The sequence below is a fragment of the Oryctolagus cuniculus genome, chromosome X (assembly GCF_964237555.1).
Source record: "Oryctolagus cuniculus chromosome X, mOryCun1.1, whole genome shotgun sequence".
NCBI classification, from domain to species: domain Eukaryota; kingdom Metazoa; phylum Chordata; class Mammalia; order Lagomorpha; family Leporidae; genus Oryctolagus; species Oryctolagus cuniculus.
The window spans coordinates 64,955,946-64,975,159 of record NC_091453.1 but is presented as its reverse complement, the minus strand read 5'-3'; the positions used below and the strand labels follow the sequence as shown (position 1 = coordinate 64,975,159).

Sequence of the window (19,214 nt, the reverse complement as noted above, 5' to 3'; positions counted from 1 at the left end):
AATATTACTAGATATCTATTATAAAACAAACTGTATTGGTGGTAAGTAGTATAGTCTCATTTTGGCCACAATATTTAAAATGTAAAGGCAAATGACTGTACTACACAAGTGCTGCCTTAGTTTGCTGGTCTTAAAGAGCCCCTTTAAAGCATCAAAATAGCAATGAGATTGAAACAGTGATTAAAAGTTTCCTATCTCACTATAAAAATTAAAAGAAAATTAAGAAAGGAAGGAGGGAGGGTGAGAGCAAGAGAGGGTATGGTGGGAAGTACCATTATGCTTTTAAATGTGTATATTTGAAATACACAAAATTTGTTCCCCTTATGTAAATAAGAAAATTTTAAAGTTTCCCATCAAGGAAAAGTCTAGGACATGATGGTTCTACTACTGAATTCTATGAGGTACTAATTCTATTACTTTTCAGACTATTCCAAAGTATTTAACAGGATGGAACTCTGTGAGACTCTTTTGGCAAGGCCAGCATCATTGATACCAAAACTAAACAAAGACACAACACAAAAAGAAAACTAGAGACCCATATCTTTGATGAACACAGATGCAAAGATTATCTACAAAATACTAGCAACCCGAATCCAACACCACATCAAAAAGATCATATATCACCATCAAGTGGGATTTATCTCAGAGATGTAAGGGTGGTTCACCATTTGCAAATCAATAAATGTCATAAATCACATCAACAGAATGAAGAACAAAAACCATATGGTTATCTCAATAGATATGGAGAAAGCATCCATTCATGATACAGACTCTCCAAAAAAGAGGAATAGGAGGAACATACCTCAAAATTATAAAACCTACATATGTTAAGCCAACAGCCAATATCACACTGAATGGGAAAAGCTGAGATCTGCAACAAGACCAAGTCTTATTCAATATAATATTGGAAGTACCAGCAAAAGCAATTAGGGAGAAGAAATAAAGGGCATCCAAACTGGAAAGGCAGGAGTCAAAAAATCCATGTTTGCAGAAGACATGTTGTTGTATATGAAAACCCAAAACACTCCACCAAAAAGCTGTTGCAACTGATAAACCAGTTCAGTAAGGTTGCAGGTTACAAAATGAACATATAAAAAAAGAAGATTTTCTACACACTAATGATGAATTTGCCAAAAGAGAAATCAAAAAAGAAATTCCATTCACAATAGCCACAAAAAGAGATCAAACATTTAGGAATACACAGACTTGAGACAGCTATGCTCTGGGTACAACTACCTTAGTAACTGGACCACTACAACCTGACAATTAAACGTTGATTCTGTGATCATGGTATCTCCCTTGCCATATAAGTATTATTAAGCATTGATTTTGAAAAATCATGGAAAGTAAAGCAATACAGTCAGAGGTCTGGCTCTCAATCTGTTAGGCATTTGGGGCCATTCCACTATGCCTCAGAACCTCAATTCATTAATTCACAACTTGACACAGTCTGGAAACTATTTCAATTAATGACGATGCATATATTGCTTACTATTCTCCAGTATGAGTCTAAGACTTGCAAATATTAATTGTGTAATTCTTATAACAAGCCTATTAGGTAAGCACTCTTATTAGTCCTTTTTTATAAAGGAGGAAGATAGGTCAACTGACAAGTAAGCAGCAGGGACAGGATTCACACTCAGAAAGCGTGGTTCCAGGGCTTTGTGTTTAACCACTATACTATGCCATACAGTATGCAGATTCTCAGAATGTAAGAAGTCAAAACATAAAGATAGGGTCAAAGTTAATCACTCATTCAATAAATATGTACTATTCAAGAGATTATTTTATAGTTAATTCTCTCTTTAAATACACTCTATGCATACAGAGCTATGATTAAAGACCAGATTCCCCAAAAAATATTTTCAAATTCATATACTGTCAAAAGAGATACATTTAAAAAAAAAACAGCCACATTGAGAATCAAGATTTTCTTTCAAAAACCCCAGATAAGAAAACAAATAGTATGAAAGATATGACTGTTTACAAATACATGTGCATCTGTGTGGTAAAATCTAATTTATGTGGAATAACTGAAGAATATCAATCTAAGTGCATGCTACAACATATAGGCTTATGCCCTCCAAAAACTGCCATACAGTACATTAGTTCAAGACTGTAAGAGTCATTTTTAAAAATGGCTACAACTAGTTAGGCCTTTTTGAGTAAATATAGTACGAAGTTAATAAAACTTTCTGTTCATGCTATTCATACTTCTTTAGCAAACTGTTTACACACAAAGTAAAAGCACTCAAACTGTTAGGAATTCTAAATTGGTAAGATTAAAATCAGAGACTTTTTACCATATAAGTGTATTTTGGACAAAACGTTTATTCTATTTCAATAAATTAGACTCTTGCAAACCTAGAGCCTAATCTGTGAGGCGCGGAGAGGATGAGCTAAAGAAGGCTAGGAAGAGGGGGAGGGAGAGGATGAATGGCTAAAAGCTATGCTATCTCAGTCACAACGAGCTCTCTTTAAATTATTTTTCTAGTGCATTAAATAAAAATATACTTTTGGTCTGCAGTACTTAATCTTTTTCCCATGGTACTTACTAATTGAATTTAAGACATTTAATTTACTAAGCATCTAATATGTGCCAGCCAAGGTTCTACATATGGGTAAAATATATGGAATTGTAACTAACTCTATATGAGTAAAATATACAGAATTTAAGGGAAACAATACCGCTCATTTGGTAAAGGGTTATTTGCTAAGAACTATAGAAGAGAGAGATGACTAAATTCTAGACAACAAACACTTCTATCAGACATAAATTATTGGGCAATTTAATAGCATACCTAAATACTGATAACAAATCTATAAACCAAATGAATAGTCTGTAATACATAAATCAATGTTTCAGTAATCATAACCTATTCATCCTAAATATCAAGAGTATGAAGTCATGCAACTTTTATGTAACAGTTTTCTGCATTGGTATTAGACAATATTCAACACTTTCCCTTACATCATGACATCTGAGCCTCAAAGAAGCCCAGGATGAGTAGGTGAGATGCGATTACTGTGTTTTCCATAAAACAGGCTAGACAATTGAGGCTCTGAGAATTTAGTGACATGTTCAAATCCACGTAAGACAATAACAGGACAACAGGAATCACAATTCAATGCTGAGACTGAGACTTCTATAACATATGAAAACCTTATAAAAGTTCATGAAACATGAGAATAAATTTCATAAAAAGATTCAATTTTTAAGTATTTCTCTCTAAAGTAGAAAGTAAACTGAAGAATTAGAAATGAAGAGCTTTGCAACATTTGTGAACAATCATATTAATTAGACTATATTAATCTGGAACAAAAACAGTGTAGTAGAGAATACACAGAAATTCAGTCCTCAAACACAGACGTATACTTGCCAGTAAGTAAAGACTTAGAAATTAATATGTGGCTGCCTTTGGCTTTGTTTTTGTTTAAATGACAATGTACAGTTTAGCTTGAAAATAAACACATTTCACATATTTCTTTTAATACAATAGCAATTAATCATTCCAAAGAGCTGGCTCAGGAATTGTTTTGAATCATCCCTGAAAAATCTGTGCAAGAATATAGCATTACCTTTCAGTTTAATCAGTCTAAAATGTCAACTTCAAACAGAGGCCTTAACTTAAATGAGCCTTACCCATATAAGGAGCTAGCCACCTTCCATTCCAATACAAATCATTGGAATCATTTTAAGATTAGAAGTCTATATATACAAAGTATGGGGAGAAAATTGGATTGACAGAATTTTGTACCTACCTATGAGCATAATCTAGTATTTGAACTGGTCAGCACTGCAGGGGGCTGTTACTAAAATAGAAACTCAAGTTGGATAATTTGTGTAGCCAATGTAATTCTAATATACTTGTAACTCATAATAAATCTTCCACATCATATACTTAAATATAAGTTTTAATATGAGGTTATTCCCAAATTAAAAGCCTTTTCCTGTCAAAACTTGAGGAATAATACAGACAAGGACACAAAAGCATTCCATTGCTTTATTAACGACAATGTTCACTGATCTGTGAATAACCTGGGGAAAAAAAAAGAAGATTATTGAGTTACTTTACCAATCTATCCATCCATCACCAGAGAACAGGTTTCAAAATGATGGATTATCTCACTATCCTGCTGTTTATCCCATGCAATACTCTCTCCTCAAGGGAAACACAAACAAATGATCATACAAATTATAATGATACTTACCCTCTATATGTTAAGTATCATTTCTATGCCAATATAAACTATCAACTAGAGAGAAACCTGAAATCATACACAAATGGTTCAGAAAATTAGCTACATTGCTATGCTTATTTTATACTCTAGAATTCTACAGTTTACAAAAATTCTATTCTAATAGGAGTTTTCTGATTCTCAGGACACAATCTTTTCATTAATCTATTGCACACTATTCTAAGGTAATCAAGGACAGTTCTCAATTGAGATACTGTAACTCAGTAGTTCCTAATCTTTTTAGTGGAGGGCGACTCTCAGACTCCTTTCAGACCCTGATAGGAAAATAAGTTGTGTACATTATCCATGCAAATTTTAGCATGCAATTTCAGGATACTTATCCTGAAATTCCTGAAACAAAAGTAAAAGATTGTAGACATTGGATGCTAGGTTACAAACATCTAGATCTGAAGAACTCCTCTTACTCAACCAGCCTTTCATTGCTGTCTTTTGAAAGGTAAGATTAGAGCTGTATTTTGCTTATGTTATAATTGAATATGGACAATAATAAAACAAAATGAAAATCATATTTTTTTTTAAATCTGTGGATTAAATAGAAAAAAAACAAAATGTTTGACTGCAATGGGTTAAGCTGATACTTGAGATGTCAGCAACTCATACTGAAGGCCAGGACCCTGCTAATGCACCTGGGAAAGGCAGAAGATGGCCCCAGTGTTTGGGCCAGCCCTGGCTGGCTGTTGAGGAGTGAACCAGCAGACACACATCTCCCCTCCTTCCCTCTTCCTCCACCATCCTCTTCTGCTGCTCTGCCTTCCTAACAAAGGAAAATCTTTTTCAAATGTTCGGTGTGTTCAACATATGATGGGATTTCAGTTTATACTTCTGTTATTCCTTAAATCTCTGCATACGAAACTGCAATTCTTCTATAATAAAGATTTGATTTTAAAATGATGACACCATCAACAGGAAGATGGCTAAAAACACTAGGGTACATATATGTACATAAGAGATTATCCAGTCATTCAAAGTTCTTAAAAGCATGTATGCATTGATACATAGATGTCAGTATAACAGTAGTTAACATTAGGAACGATGGGCTGGCGCCGTAGCTCACTTGGTTAATCCTCCACCTGCGGCGCCAGCATGCCATATGGGTACCAGTTCTAGTCCCAGCTGCTCCTCTTCCAGTTCAGCTCTCTGCTGTGGCCCGGGAGGGCAGTGGAAGATGGCCCAAGTGCTTGGGTCCCTGCACTCGCATGGGAGACCAGGAAGAAGCACCGGGCTCCTGGCTTTGGATCAGCGCAGAGCTGGCCGTAGCAGCCATTTGGGGAGTAAACTAATGGAAGGAAGACCTTTCTCTCTGTCTCTCTCTCTAACTCTACCTGTCAAATAAATAAAAAATTAAAAAATAAAAATAAAATAAAACAAAACATTAGGGACAGAATCCAAGGGTAGGAAATAAGGCTTGTATTTCTTCATAAAATTGAGGATATGTGTGTATGAATTTGTAGTTTTTTATTTCAGAATTTTCAATCTTTTTGTAACTATGTTACTCTAGATTTTAAAAAATAATTTTAGATTTTAAAATGTTTGCTTACTACACAATATTAGTATATTTTTAGGGCATACACAGCAATATTTCAACACATAAAGCAGAAGTGCATGAAACCATCCTTTATCCTTTCTTTGTGTTTGGAGCCTTCCTCTCTTCTAGTTCTTTGCACAGTTTATAATATATTATTGTAAATGAGAATCATTCCACTGTGCTATGGAACACTGGACCTTGTTACTGCTGTTTTAGTCCCTTGCCTGCCTCCTAACATTTAGTAAATAATGTTCTATGCTCAAATTGATTATTATTTTTAAAACTTCCACATATGAGAAAGAATATGCAAGTATTTGTCTTTTTGTTATTTTTCTTAATAGAATGACCTCCAATTTCATCCACTTTGGTACAAATTTCACATAAATTTCATTTACAAGAATGACAGAATTTCATTCTTTTTTGTGGGTGAATAATATCCCACTGTTTGTGTATGCCACAACTACTTTATTCATTCACCCAATGATGGATGTCTAGCTTGGTTCTATATTTTGGCTATGACACTTTGCAATCTCTTACATTCAGGACACTTTATTAAATGATCTACATGAATTATTCCAACAATCCAAATGCCAAGATATTTTTAAACTGTTCTGTTCCTTAAAGAAATTTTACATTGTTCCTGATGATAGAAACAAAAGTTGAGTAATAAGAGTCTAAGGACTACAAGAAAAAATTTATTCTCCCTGACTTTCAACATTTAATTTGGGGACTCTAATTAAAAAGTCACATGCGTTTATTACCGTACAGACTACAAGAATCAAATATATCCCGAGTTGGACTAAACAAGTATTTATGAAATAAGGAACAGTTTTGCCTCTATAAGACATGTGGTAGTGTCTGGACACATTTTTGTTCATCAAAAGAGGATGAGTTAATGAAGAAACATCCAGAGCACAGAGGCCAGGGATGCTGCTAAACTTTCTACAATGTACAGAGCAGCCATTTTCCAACACAAAGAAAGATTTTGCCCCAAATGGCAAAAGTGCTGAGGTCGACAAACTCTGGCCTAAACCCAGCCTCCAGAACAATTATGTATCTCACATAAATGCAACATGTGTTAAATGACATCTACGGTTTGATCACTGATGGCTCTTAGCTCAAATTAGAACCCAATCTTGCTCTTTTCTGAATATGAATGGATGAACAGCAGTTTGAGATTCCTATAACTTGATCAAAGTGTGGTCAGCCTCCTTTGATCAAACAAAGTTGATATCTCCATATCATCCTTACAATCATTTCTCATTACTGATGGCATCAATATCTACTTGCACACTGTAGAATCTAATGAATTATATTTTCTTATTCTGTGCGTGCACACTTCCTTTCCTCAACTAGATTAAGTGCTTCATAACATTGACATGATGGGGAATGCCACTTTCTTTTTTTTTTTTTTTTTTTTTTTTACAGGCAGAGTGGACAGTGAGAGAGAGACAGAGAGAAAGGTCTTCCTTTGCCGTTGGATCACCCTCCAATGGCCGCCGCTGCAGCCGGCGCACCGCGCTGATCCGATGGCAGGAGCCAGGATCCAGGTGCTTTTCCTGGTCTCCCATGGGGTGCAGGGCCCAAGCACCTGGGCCATCCTCCACTGCACTCCCTGGCCATAGCAGAGAGCTGGCCTGGAAGAGGGGCAACTGGGACAGAATCCGGCGCCCCAACCGGGACTAGAACCCGGTGTGCCGGCGCCGCAAGGTGGAGGATTAGCCTATTGAGCCACGGCGCCGGCTCACTTTCTCTTTCATATACATCAACTATACCAAAAAGAATAATACGCAGAGAACAGATGCTTTTTAAAAGTTGTTATGCAATTAAATGGGAAGAAATAGGAAAAATTAAATTTATAACAAATGACAAATGGATTTCTTCACAAGTTTTCAGTAACTATAATTTACATCCTTCGAGCAGCATCAGCAGCACCTGGGAACTAGTTAGAAACTGAATTCTTGGGTCCCTCTCCAAATCTGTAAGTCAGAAACTCTGGGGATGGAACCCAGAAATCTATGTGTTAATTCTTGATATACATGAAACCTTGAGAAACATCATCCTATCATTTATTTAACAATTTCAACAACTACACATAATCAACTTACTATTCATTCATCTATCAAATATTTAGTGACTGGCTAATATACTTGTATGTATAATTTCAAATTATTTTGTACACTAGAACAAGCTTATCTTTTAATTTCATTTTCCACAAACTTTTTGATGTACCCTCATATATCAAACACTGCATTGTAGCATTCCTGTATAGTCTCCCAATATTGGGCTTTTAAAAAATTATTATGTTGTGCGGGTAAGCCTTTGGCTATACAGTTAAGACTTCGCTTGAATGACTGCATCTATTAGAGTGCCCCGTTAAAGTCCCTACACGACTTCTAATGGAGCTTCTTGGGAGGCAGCAGGTGATGGCTCAATACTTGAGTTCTTGCCACCCAAGTGGGAAGAGCCAGACTGGGTTCTGATCTGGTTTCAGCCTGACCCAGCCCTGGCTGTTGTGGCCATTTGTGAAGTTAACCAATAGATAGAAAATACCTCCCTCTCCATCTCCCTCTCTCTCTCCCTTCTCCCTCTCTCCTCGCCTTCTCTCTCTCTCTCTCTCTCTCTCTCTCTCTCTGCTTTTCAAGTAAAGCAAAAATAAACTTTTTAAAAAAAATATACTTTTAGACAAAAGACTATTAAATTGATTGAATCTGGTTCAGAAAATCAGACACCTATTTTTGTAAACCTTTTTTTTTTTTTTTAACTACACCAGCATGTCCATTCTTTTACATATTGCCCATGGCTGCAAACTGTCTTGACAGAGAGCACCATGGAGCACAAAGTCTGTTATATGCTATCTAATTGTTTATGGAAAAAAATCTCCTAACTGATAATTAGATCATTAACCGGCTGAGTTTGGAACTCTACCTCATACTTCCCCTGGTGGCATTCTGTAACAACATCAGCAATAATTATATAATAATAGTAACAACAATAGTAATAAAAGCTACAAGTTATATAGTACTTATAAGGCAGTTAATGTTGAAAGCACTTTGGAGATAATAACTCTTTAATCCACACAACCTATGAGGTAGATACTATTATTCCCACAAAAAATGAGGTAAACAGACAGCTTAAACAACTCATCCAAGGATATACAGCAAGTGAATGGCAGAAGTTCCTTTTTATCTTAATTTCATTCATTTGTAAAATTAGAAAACCAGTCAAAACAATAAAACAGAGTTCATTCAATTATACATTTTTCTTGTTGTATCATTACTGCTATAGAACAGTACAGTGATTTCTGCAAGAAAAGAGATTCAGATAAATGCTGTTAAAGAAAATAAAGTACTATTGAGGAATCTAGATCTATTCAACTTGTTTGGGTGGAGGAACAAGAACATTGGGAACAGAGACTAAAAATCAATCTCAGTTTTGCTCTTTGGACTTCACATACAATTGAATACATAAATTCTCTAAATTTTCCAACAGTATAATCTTTGGTTAATTTTAAGTCTTCCCTTGGTTTTCCAGCGAGTGATTCTGGTTAACGACTGTCTCTCAGTTTTAGAAAATTCCCAGAAAGGGGAAAAAATATTGATATATTATAAATAAAATAGAAAGATTATAATTTGATTTAGAGCTGTTTTCTACTGTGAATTCTCCAACTGAAACTCTAAAACATTCAATAAAATATATTCACCTGTTCTAGGCTTTTGAACTGAAGAAAGGGGTTTTAAAAGCACAGGAAAAAGACAAAATATCATATAGTATATATTTTAAAAATTACCTGATTATGACAAAATCACAGGAGCATTTATATGTCCTATTCTGGGCACAATTCTTCCTGCCATTAATGATTGACTGCATCAAATGAGAGATTCCCATTCCAGTTCCTCCAAGCTGCTCTAAAATCTTGGGTCAGCTACTTAAAGGTGCCTATATCTATTTATATATTTTGTCCTTTGATCTTCTCTCATTCCCTCTTTTTAAAAAACCGTAAGTTCAAAATTAGCTTATGTTCCACAATTTCCTGAGGCAGATCTTGCATCAGCTCAATTTTCCTCATCCAATACTCAAAAAAGTTTCATCGAGGTCAAACACTTTGTAAAAAAGTGTTTGGAGGTAAAAAAAATTTTTAGTGATTTACAAATAAATATTTATATTTATATTATATACTAAAATTGAAACGCACTCATGGCTCATATTTTAACAATCTTACCACATTAAAGGAAAAATAATGAAACCAAAACTAGGCCACCAAAGAATGAAAGACTGAATTACCCACTCAACCAATAATTAAATACTCTTCACAAAATCAAGTACCACTGTCCATGCAGACTGAGTTTACTTATTAAAAAAAAGTCATATTTGTTTGCTCTCACTGGTATTGATCCATTTTGTAGGTTATAAAAACATGACATAGTATGTAAAACCTATTTTGAACTAGAAAGTAGTTCTAAGGGTTACTACAGTACCATATCACAGAGATAACGGAAATAAATTAGATCTTAAAAAGTACTTCTGTCTGGAAGAAATATTGTAAGAGTTTAAGAACCTATATAGTACATGCACATCCTGTCCAGCATGCCAGAAAAAATATTATCCAACTAATGTACACTAAGGAAAATTCTAAGGCTTATTAGTCAAGAAAAATATATAGGTTTCAATGACTTTTCTTCCAATATGGTCCAATTTATACATTCTGACATATTAATGGGTACTAGGTAGGTAACACAATAAATAAACTTCATTTTCTTTGCTAAAAAAAATCTACCTATTTAAATTGATAAAAGCCTCAAAGGGTGTTTTTTCCATGAAAGTTATCTCTAGTAGTTAAAATGTTATACTGCTTATGCAGAATTCATTTAGAATGCAAGGATATGACTTACAAATGTCTTTGAATCTTTCACATAAATATGCATGCATGCCATTTATAACAGTAGCCTTGATGAGAACACACTGTAACTGGCTGGGAGAAACGCTTAAGAGGCTTATATTAAAACAGAATATAGAATGGTGGTTAGAAATCACAGAACAGGTGACACCTTATTCTGATAACCTGGTGATAAAAAGTGTAGGCTATGATGTATAGATGGTGGTAGGGTTACTACTTTAGGATATAAACAGAATGATATTTGTATGAAATTACAAAGCATTATGCAGGGAACCCAATATAAAATTAAAAGTTAATATCCCCAGGCCAAGTAAATGCATTTTCATTATAATTTACACATTGATTCATGTATATAAAATGTAGTAGGAATTCAGTTACCTTAATTATCAAAGAAGCATTCAAAAGTTTAATCTATTACTTCAAACACAACAGAAAGGGTATTATATGTTTTACCATACACTGTTTAATGACATCACTTCTTGAAAGTATAATTCAAATTGAAAAAGATGAGGTATAACTTTTATTAACATTAAATCTGAGCCACATGCATAATATTGAGATAGGCTCTGCAGAGGATAAAAAAAAAAAATGGAAGTTCTGATAAAATCTCAGCCTTAAGGAGGTTATAACTATCTGCTCCACACCTTCTCTGTCTAGGATCCAATACATAAGGATCTCATTCTGAAATGTTGTATCAGTACAGAAAAAAGAAAAATTTAAATGTCCCTTTCCTTAAAAAATAAAAATCAAATGCATATTTAGAAAATGTATGAATTAGGAAAGAAATAGGGATTTAGTGGAAAAAGAAAAATGAAGTCAAATATAGTTTGAGCATCCCTCTCTGAAATACTTAGAGTCAGAAAAATTCAGATTTTGGATGTTTTTCTGATTTTGGAATATTGCATATACAACAATGAGATGTACTGGAGATGGGATCAAAGTCTAAAGATGAAACTCACGTGTGTTTCATATATACGTTATACTTGTACACACAGCCTGAAAGGTAATTTTATTCAATGTTTTTAATGTACCCGAGTTTTAGCAGCAACTCATCACATGGGGTGACACGGAATTTTCAACTTGTGTAACCATGTTTTCTAAATGTTTTGAACTCTGGAGCACTTTGGATTTCAGATTTTCAAATTAGGAATGCTCAACCTGTATTCTACTTTCATAAAGTACTAGGAAGGAAGCCAGTGAGTTTCAGATCACTGTAAGCAAGAAAACAATAAAAATCCCACAGTAGTTTAGTTTCAATTGAGGGAAGAACCTCTTATAATACTCTCTATTCATCCCTACTTTTACCTGTAATTGGAGAAGGAAGAGCATGTCTAGAAATACATAGATCTGTCATATTCAGAAATAACTTACTGGGGCCGACGTGGTAGCATAGCTGGTAAAACTGCCACCTGTGAAATCCCATATGGGCACCAGTTCCAGTACCGGCTGCTCTACTTCCGATCCAGCTCCCTGCTAATGTGTTAGGGAAAGCAGTGGAAGATGGTCCAAGTCCTTGGGCCACTGCACCCATGTGGGAGACCCAGAAGAAGCTTCTGGCTCCTGGCTTCAGATCAGCCAAGCTCTGCCCATTGCAGCCATCTGGGGAGTGAACCAGCAGACAGAAGACTTTTCTCTGTCTCCCCAACCCCCTCCATTCTTTTCTCTCTCTCTAACTCTGCCTTTCAAATAAATAAATCTTTAAAAAAGAAATAACTTACTTTCAAATTTATAACATTCTCACCTCCATTAATAAAATCACATATTTAAGAAATATAAACTTGATAATTCCTACTTCCAGCGGCATATTAGACTGGAAACTAGGAAGGACCTCCTATTAATACCAAAAACTAGATCTTGTATGAAACATAATTTTGAATGCATTGATGATACTCAATGAAGAAAAATATGTATAGGAAGCACCTCATTCCCAAACATACACACATATACACAATGCAACCCCTGAGCTGATATCAAAGCTTTGAGCATAAACACTGCAAAAACAAACAAAAACAAAAACAAAAATATAAAAACAAGAATCATGGCCAGTATCTAATGGGAACTATATGTGTGGCTCCATTATTAAGTGAAAATTCCTTGAAGAGAACTAACATGACCCCAAATCAGTAATGCCATATGGATAAAGCAAATATAAACAATCTCTGAAGGAAAGCACCCTTGATTTGAGGCCCAGATTAAAATCAACCAGATGTAAACTCTCAATCAAAGATAAGCATTGCACAATTAATCCTGTAAGACAAATCAATACAAATAATACAAGGCATTATCACATCATTATAAACTTTAAGCTTTCAACTTAAAAAAAAAACAGAATGTTAATATACCTATATGAAATTTTTAAAGAAGTAATCTTGAAAAATTAACAAGAGAATATAAAAAATGACAAGGTGATGGGGACAGGAATATGGTCCAGTAGTTAAGATGCTCATGTGCCCTAACAAAGTACCTAGGTTCAAGTCTTGATTTTTCTCCTATTTCTAGCCTCTTGCTAATAGGGACCTTGGAGGCAGCAGGTGATGGCTAAAGCAATCAAGTCCCTGACACCCACATAGGAGGCCTAGATTGCGTTCCTAAGTACTGGTGTCAGCCTGGCTCAGCCTTGGTGGTTGTGGGCATTTGAGGAGTGAACCAACAGAGGCTTAATCATGTATCTTTAAAAAACCGACAAGGAGGAGGAGAGATCAGAACTTCTAAAAATGAAAGACAAAAATATTAGAGTAACAAAATAAATGAGGGGCAGGTGTTTGACATAGCAATTAACTTGCTGCTTGGGATATCCACCTGGTATTCCAGATCAGAATGCCTGGGATCAAGATCCTGCTGTGCTCCCAATCCCAGCTACCTGCTAATGCATACGTTGGGAAATAACAAATGATGGGTCAAGTGTTTGGGTCCCTACCACCCACTAGGGTAACTCAGATTGAGTTCCTGGCTCTGAGCTTCAGCCTGGTTCAGGATTTGATGTAACAGTCAGATGTTGCTTGGGATCCCTATATCCCTTATCAAAGTGCCTGGGTTCAAGTCTAGGCTATGTTCACAATTCCAGCTTCTTGTTAATGCACACCCTGGGAGGCAGCAATTAATGGCTAAAATACTTGAATCCCTGCTACCTATGTGAGAGACCTGGACTGAGTCCAGACTCCTGGCTTCAGCCTGGTCCAGTCCCAGCTGTTGTGGGCATTTCAGAAGTGAAGCAGATAGATGGGAGATCTGTCAGTCTGTCTGCCTTCCAAATAAATAAAAATAAAATTAAAGAAACACGAATGGGATAAACTGCAGGTTAGACACGAGTAAAGAGAATTAACAAACTGGAGTATAGATCTTAATGAAGTAAGAAGAATACAGCCAAAAAAAAAAAAAAAACCAAGGAGATAGAAAGCATGAAGATTAATAGATATAGAAGAGATAGAAGAGAGAATACTATGTTCTAAAACATCTCTATTTCAGTTTCCAAAACAGGTGAGCAGAGAGAAAATGGAGGAAAAACAGCACTTGTAAATACATTGGCTGATCATTTCCCAAAATGATCACGGTATAAATTTGCAGAAAGAGGAAACCGAATACATTTGTTTGAATCATATGAGATGATAGATCAAAAAGTAGTTGAATACTATTAATTTCATATGGTTCAATCTATTTTAAGATAAACACAAAGAAACTAACACCAAAGATTCATGGCAGTAAAAATCCAGAATGCAAAAGACAAGTGCCTCAAAAATAGCCTAACAGAAAAGAGACATCACGAATAAAGAAATGACAAATTAGCCTAACATCAAAGATTTCAACAGTAAAAATGGAACATATATGACAGTGGAATAAAATTTTAAAGTACTGAAAGAAAAGAACTGTCAACTCAGAATTGTTTACCTAGTAAACCTTCACTCAAGACAAAAAGGCAAAAAAAAAAGTTATTTTCAGATACACACAAACTAGGAAGCATTTACTACCAACAGATGTAAACTAGAGGAACTTTTTAAATTATACACTTGAGAAAAAAGGAACAGACTCCTGTTAGAAAGACTCATCATGCTCAGTAAAAGACAGAGATTGTCAGATAGGATAAAAGACATGCAATAATATGCTAATCAAAGCCTTAGAGGCTCAGAAAAGTTGAAAATTAAAACATTAGGCAAAGCAGACTAAGAAAAAAATGAAGCATTGTTACAGGATGGAGAAAGTCAGCAGACAATGTAAAAGATTAAGAGAGATTAAATAATCATACATTTCTATGACCTTAATAAATTGCTTGAAAATAAATATAAACTAACAATTGATAGAGTAATACAGAGAAATTGGTAAAGCCAACAATATAATGGGAGATTTCAAAATACTTCTCCATGATTGATGGATCAAAGAACAAAAAAGACTCAATAAAGGTTGAAAATTACAACTTGAAGATTAATTTATTAGACCATGAGACCGACATCCAACAACTAGATAAATATATTCTCAAGCACACATGGAGAATTATAAAACCTAATGATATATTAGTCCATAAAATATATATCAACAAAGTTCAAAGAACTGATGCCATAAAAGCACAATTTCTATCCATAATACAGTTAAATTTTATGCTAAGAGCAGAAGAATAAACCAGATGACTTTTAAATATCTCACAATAAATAATGGGTCAATGAAGAAATTATAATGGAAATTAAAACACTCAGAACTAAAAGATCATGAAAATACATAAGAAATGTGTTATATGCAGAAAAGTAATTAGAGAGGGAACAGCACTGTGGCGCAGAGGGTTAAGCCACCACCTGTGATGCCAACATCCTATAAGGACACCAGTTCAAGTCCCAGCTGCTCCACTTCCAATACAGCTCCCTGCTAATGTGTCTGGGAAAGAAGCAGAAGATGACCTAAGTGCTTGGGCCCCTGACACCGACATGGGACACCCGGATGAAGCTTCTGTCTTTTGGTTTCAGCCTGGCCCAGCCCCAGCCATTACAGCCATTTGGGGAGTGAGTGGATAGAAAATGGATCTCTCTCTCACTCCTTGCCTCCTTCCCTCCTTCCCTCCCTCTCCCTCCCTGTCTCTATGTCTTTCCCTCTGTCTCTGTAACTCTGCCTTTCTAATAATAAATATTTATTAAAAAGTTTTAAAAAAGAAAATTAGAATTTTATAATCTTTAATGATTATGTTAGAAAACGTTCAAGACAGTATTTAATTCATTGAGTTTCATCCTAAGAATTGTCTAGGGCAGGAGAGGGGAAGGATGATCCGAATAAAATCGAAAGAAAGCAAAATGTAGGAGATAATAAAGAGTAGAATTAATGTACTATGACACAAATTTATAATACTATTTATAATAGAAAAATATTATGTGTAATAGAAAAAATAAAAATCTACAGTTGATTCTGGTAAAACATAATAGAAAGGTTGTAAAACTTGTCCCAGTTTACATAGCTAAGACACGGACATGCCAGGATTTAAATTCAGGCAGTCTGTCTCCATAGACCCAGTTCTTAATAACTATGCTTTACTACGTCCTAAAAATAGTTAATTATAAAAGGCTGCTGCATTTAACTACATTCATCTACATTCATCGTAAGTGCCTCCATGTACCATAAATACCATAAAAGCAAATACATGCAACACATATAACTGAGGAAAGATCAGTATTCAGACTATATTTTAAAACTCCTATAAATCAATAAGAACAAAAGAGAACAGCCTAATAAATAAATAGGGAAAAGACACAAGCAAGGATCCCTCAGAAAGTGAAAACACAAACGACAAATAAACATTTGAGAAGAGGCACAACTTCACAGGTTATCAGAGAAATGCAAAATACAATATGATGATATTTTATGTGTTAACCTGACAAAAATTTTATAATGTGGTAAACATGTAGAACAATGGGAATTGCTCGTAGGATGTAATTAGTACAATCCTCTAGAGAGACAACTGGACCACTATGTTATAACATATTAAACATTCACATATGCCATGATTCAGGTGTTATACACCTAGTTATATATGCTAGAGTAATTTACAAAGTTCACAGGGGGGAAGGTGTTAGCATAATGGCCAAGGCACTGCTTGGGATGCCCAAAATCCATATCAATGTATCCTTGCTTGAGTTGTGGCTCTGCTCCCAATCCCAGGTTCCTACTAACACACACCCTGCAAGGCATCAGGTGATGACTCAAGTAATTGGGTTCCTGCCATTCATATGGAAGACCTGGATTGAGTTCCTGGCTCTCAGCTTTGGCCTGGCCCAGTCCTGGCTGTTGCAGGTATTTGGGGAGTGAACACATAGAAGGGAGATTTCTCTGAATGTGTGTCTCTCTCTGGCAAATAAACAAACAATACATTTAAAAAATAGTTTATGGAAAAAATGGAATTAAAAAATAAATTTGGTTCAGTGCAAAATAATTTTGAAATTCAGTAGATTTTTTTTACAATACGCATATTCCATGAACTTTTGGAAAACCTCTTGTATAGTCTAAGACATACACAAGGATGTCACGAACAGCAAAAGACTGGAAAGCTCTTGTGCCCATCAACATAAAAATAAGGAAATGGATTGTAGCATATTCACAATGAAGTACTATATAGCAATGAAAATAAACTATAATTATATACAAGGATGCTATCTTGAAACACAACACTCAGTGGAAAAAAGAATTAACATTGTTTTTATGAAGCTCTATCATCACAATGCTTAAAAAAGAGGCCAAAATTCACCTATCACATAAGTAGGTAGGGAGGCAAATAAGATTATAAAACAACTTGAACAAAGTGTATATTCACATATATGAAATCTTGAACAAATCTTATTTTGGTTTTTCTAATTTCCTTTGTTAATTAAGTATAAATTGCAGAAGACACAAGAGAATCAATGCCAAACTCACCTGCAGAAACACTGTGGGAGTTCTCCTTGGCCATATAAAGGAAACAAAAATGGAGTGTTGCCATATCGCCCAAGACAGTGAAGAAAGTTTTTCGTAGCTTTGAGGCCATCTAAGGTAGTGGTGGTTGTCTCTGATGTCATTGCAATCGAATGCAGGACAAAATATTGCAGGTTGGGGGTTAATTTTTGAGTTTTTAAATATTCAGAAAATGCAATCTCTTCATAGCCTATGAAAAGAAAGATGAAAATTTATCAATTAAAATTGGACCTAAATTTCTATTTAAAATCACTCCCAAAAATATGAGATTAAGTCTGTCTAAAAGACTTCACAAAAAACTCTGGTGGTAATATTATTATTAAATTTTGGAGAGTGATTGATCTTGGGGTGGAAAGACAATCTCACTATCCATATTAGATCACTGGCACAATTTTTATGCTTTAAATGATGAATTTTTGTTTTCTATTTTATGGATGTAAAAAGACAGAAAATCATTAAACAACTCAATGAGTTGCCATAGCTGGCAATAATCTCACTTTATTAACTTGAAAAACTGCAGAATAAAACCAAAAATTGCACCTGAAAATATTAAATATGACAAAATGGAAATTTACTAATGAAATGACACATGATTCATGAAATGCATACTTCTTACTAAAACTTATAGCACTCAACTATGACTAAAAAGTAATTAAACGAGTTTCTATATGGCTCCTAGAATTGGTCTTCTTGTTATAAAATCACACTTCAAAACATAAGAGACCCCTAAACTAAGAACACAAAACAATGTAATTGGAATGATAGCAGTAGGAAATACAATCTCATAAAAAATGCAAAACATTTATAAATAAAAATTATAAAAATTCACTGAGAGAACATATGGACTTGAAACTTCAAGAACAGCAATAACAGACTTATTATTTCTTCAGAGAAAAAAACAATACTGCTGTACTTCTCAGTTTAACTTTATAAATTAGCAATAGTGTATTCCAATTCTGAGTAACAGTTTCAGCTGAACACACTTAAAAGTGTTTAGCTCTGGGGCCAGTACTGTGGCATAGTGGGTTAATCCTGCAGCTGTGGAACCGGCATCCCATATGGGCACCAGTTCTAGTCCTGGCTGCTCCCCTTCTGATCCAGCTCTCTGCTATGGCTTAGGAAAGCAGTAGAAGACGGGCCAAGCACCTGGGCTCGGCACCAGTGTGGGAGACAAAGAAGCAGCTCCTGGCTTCAGATTGGCCCAGATGCAGCCATTTGGGAAGTGAACCAGTGGACGGAAGACCTTTGTCTCTCCCTCTCACTGTCTGTAACTCTACCACTCAAATAAATAAAATCTTTTTTGAAAAAAAAGTATATAGCTCTGATGCTGAAATGATGCATTGAATGTGCAACAAACTGAAGTAACAGGCCCTAGATCACACAGTGAAATGAGTCACATCCAAGACCAGAAACCATGTCTTCAAATCTAGTGGCTTCCCTGATGTACTGCATGCCTTTTTATATTTTGTCGATAAAAATGAATATTTCAAAATTCCAAGCATAAGTATACTTGAAAATTATTAAGTATACATCTTACTTCTGATGAGAAAAAAATACCGTGACAAAAGACAACATCATCTATGAAGAGCCAGTTGATAGCAGCATTTAACTAAC

General features: G+C 35.0%; 1 protein-coding gene across 1 annotated transcript in view; it reads right to left on the bottom strand.

Annotated features, from left to right (window-relative positions):
- The window catches only part of CHM (CHM Rab escort protein), a 208,804-nt gene that overhangs the window by 86,486 nt on the left and 103,104 nt on the right, over window positions 1-19,214 (bottom strand). Inside the window, exon 8 of the mRNA XM_008272993.4 lies at window positions 17,565-17,790. Coding sequence (XP_008271215.2) covers window positions 17,565-17,790 — 226 coding nt within the window. The remainder of the gene's footprint in view (window positions 1-17,564; window positions 17,791-19,214) is intronic.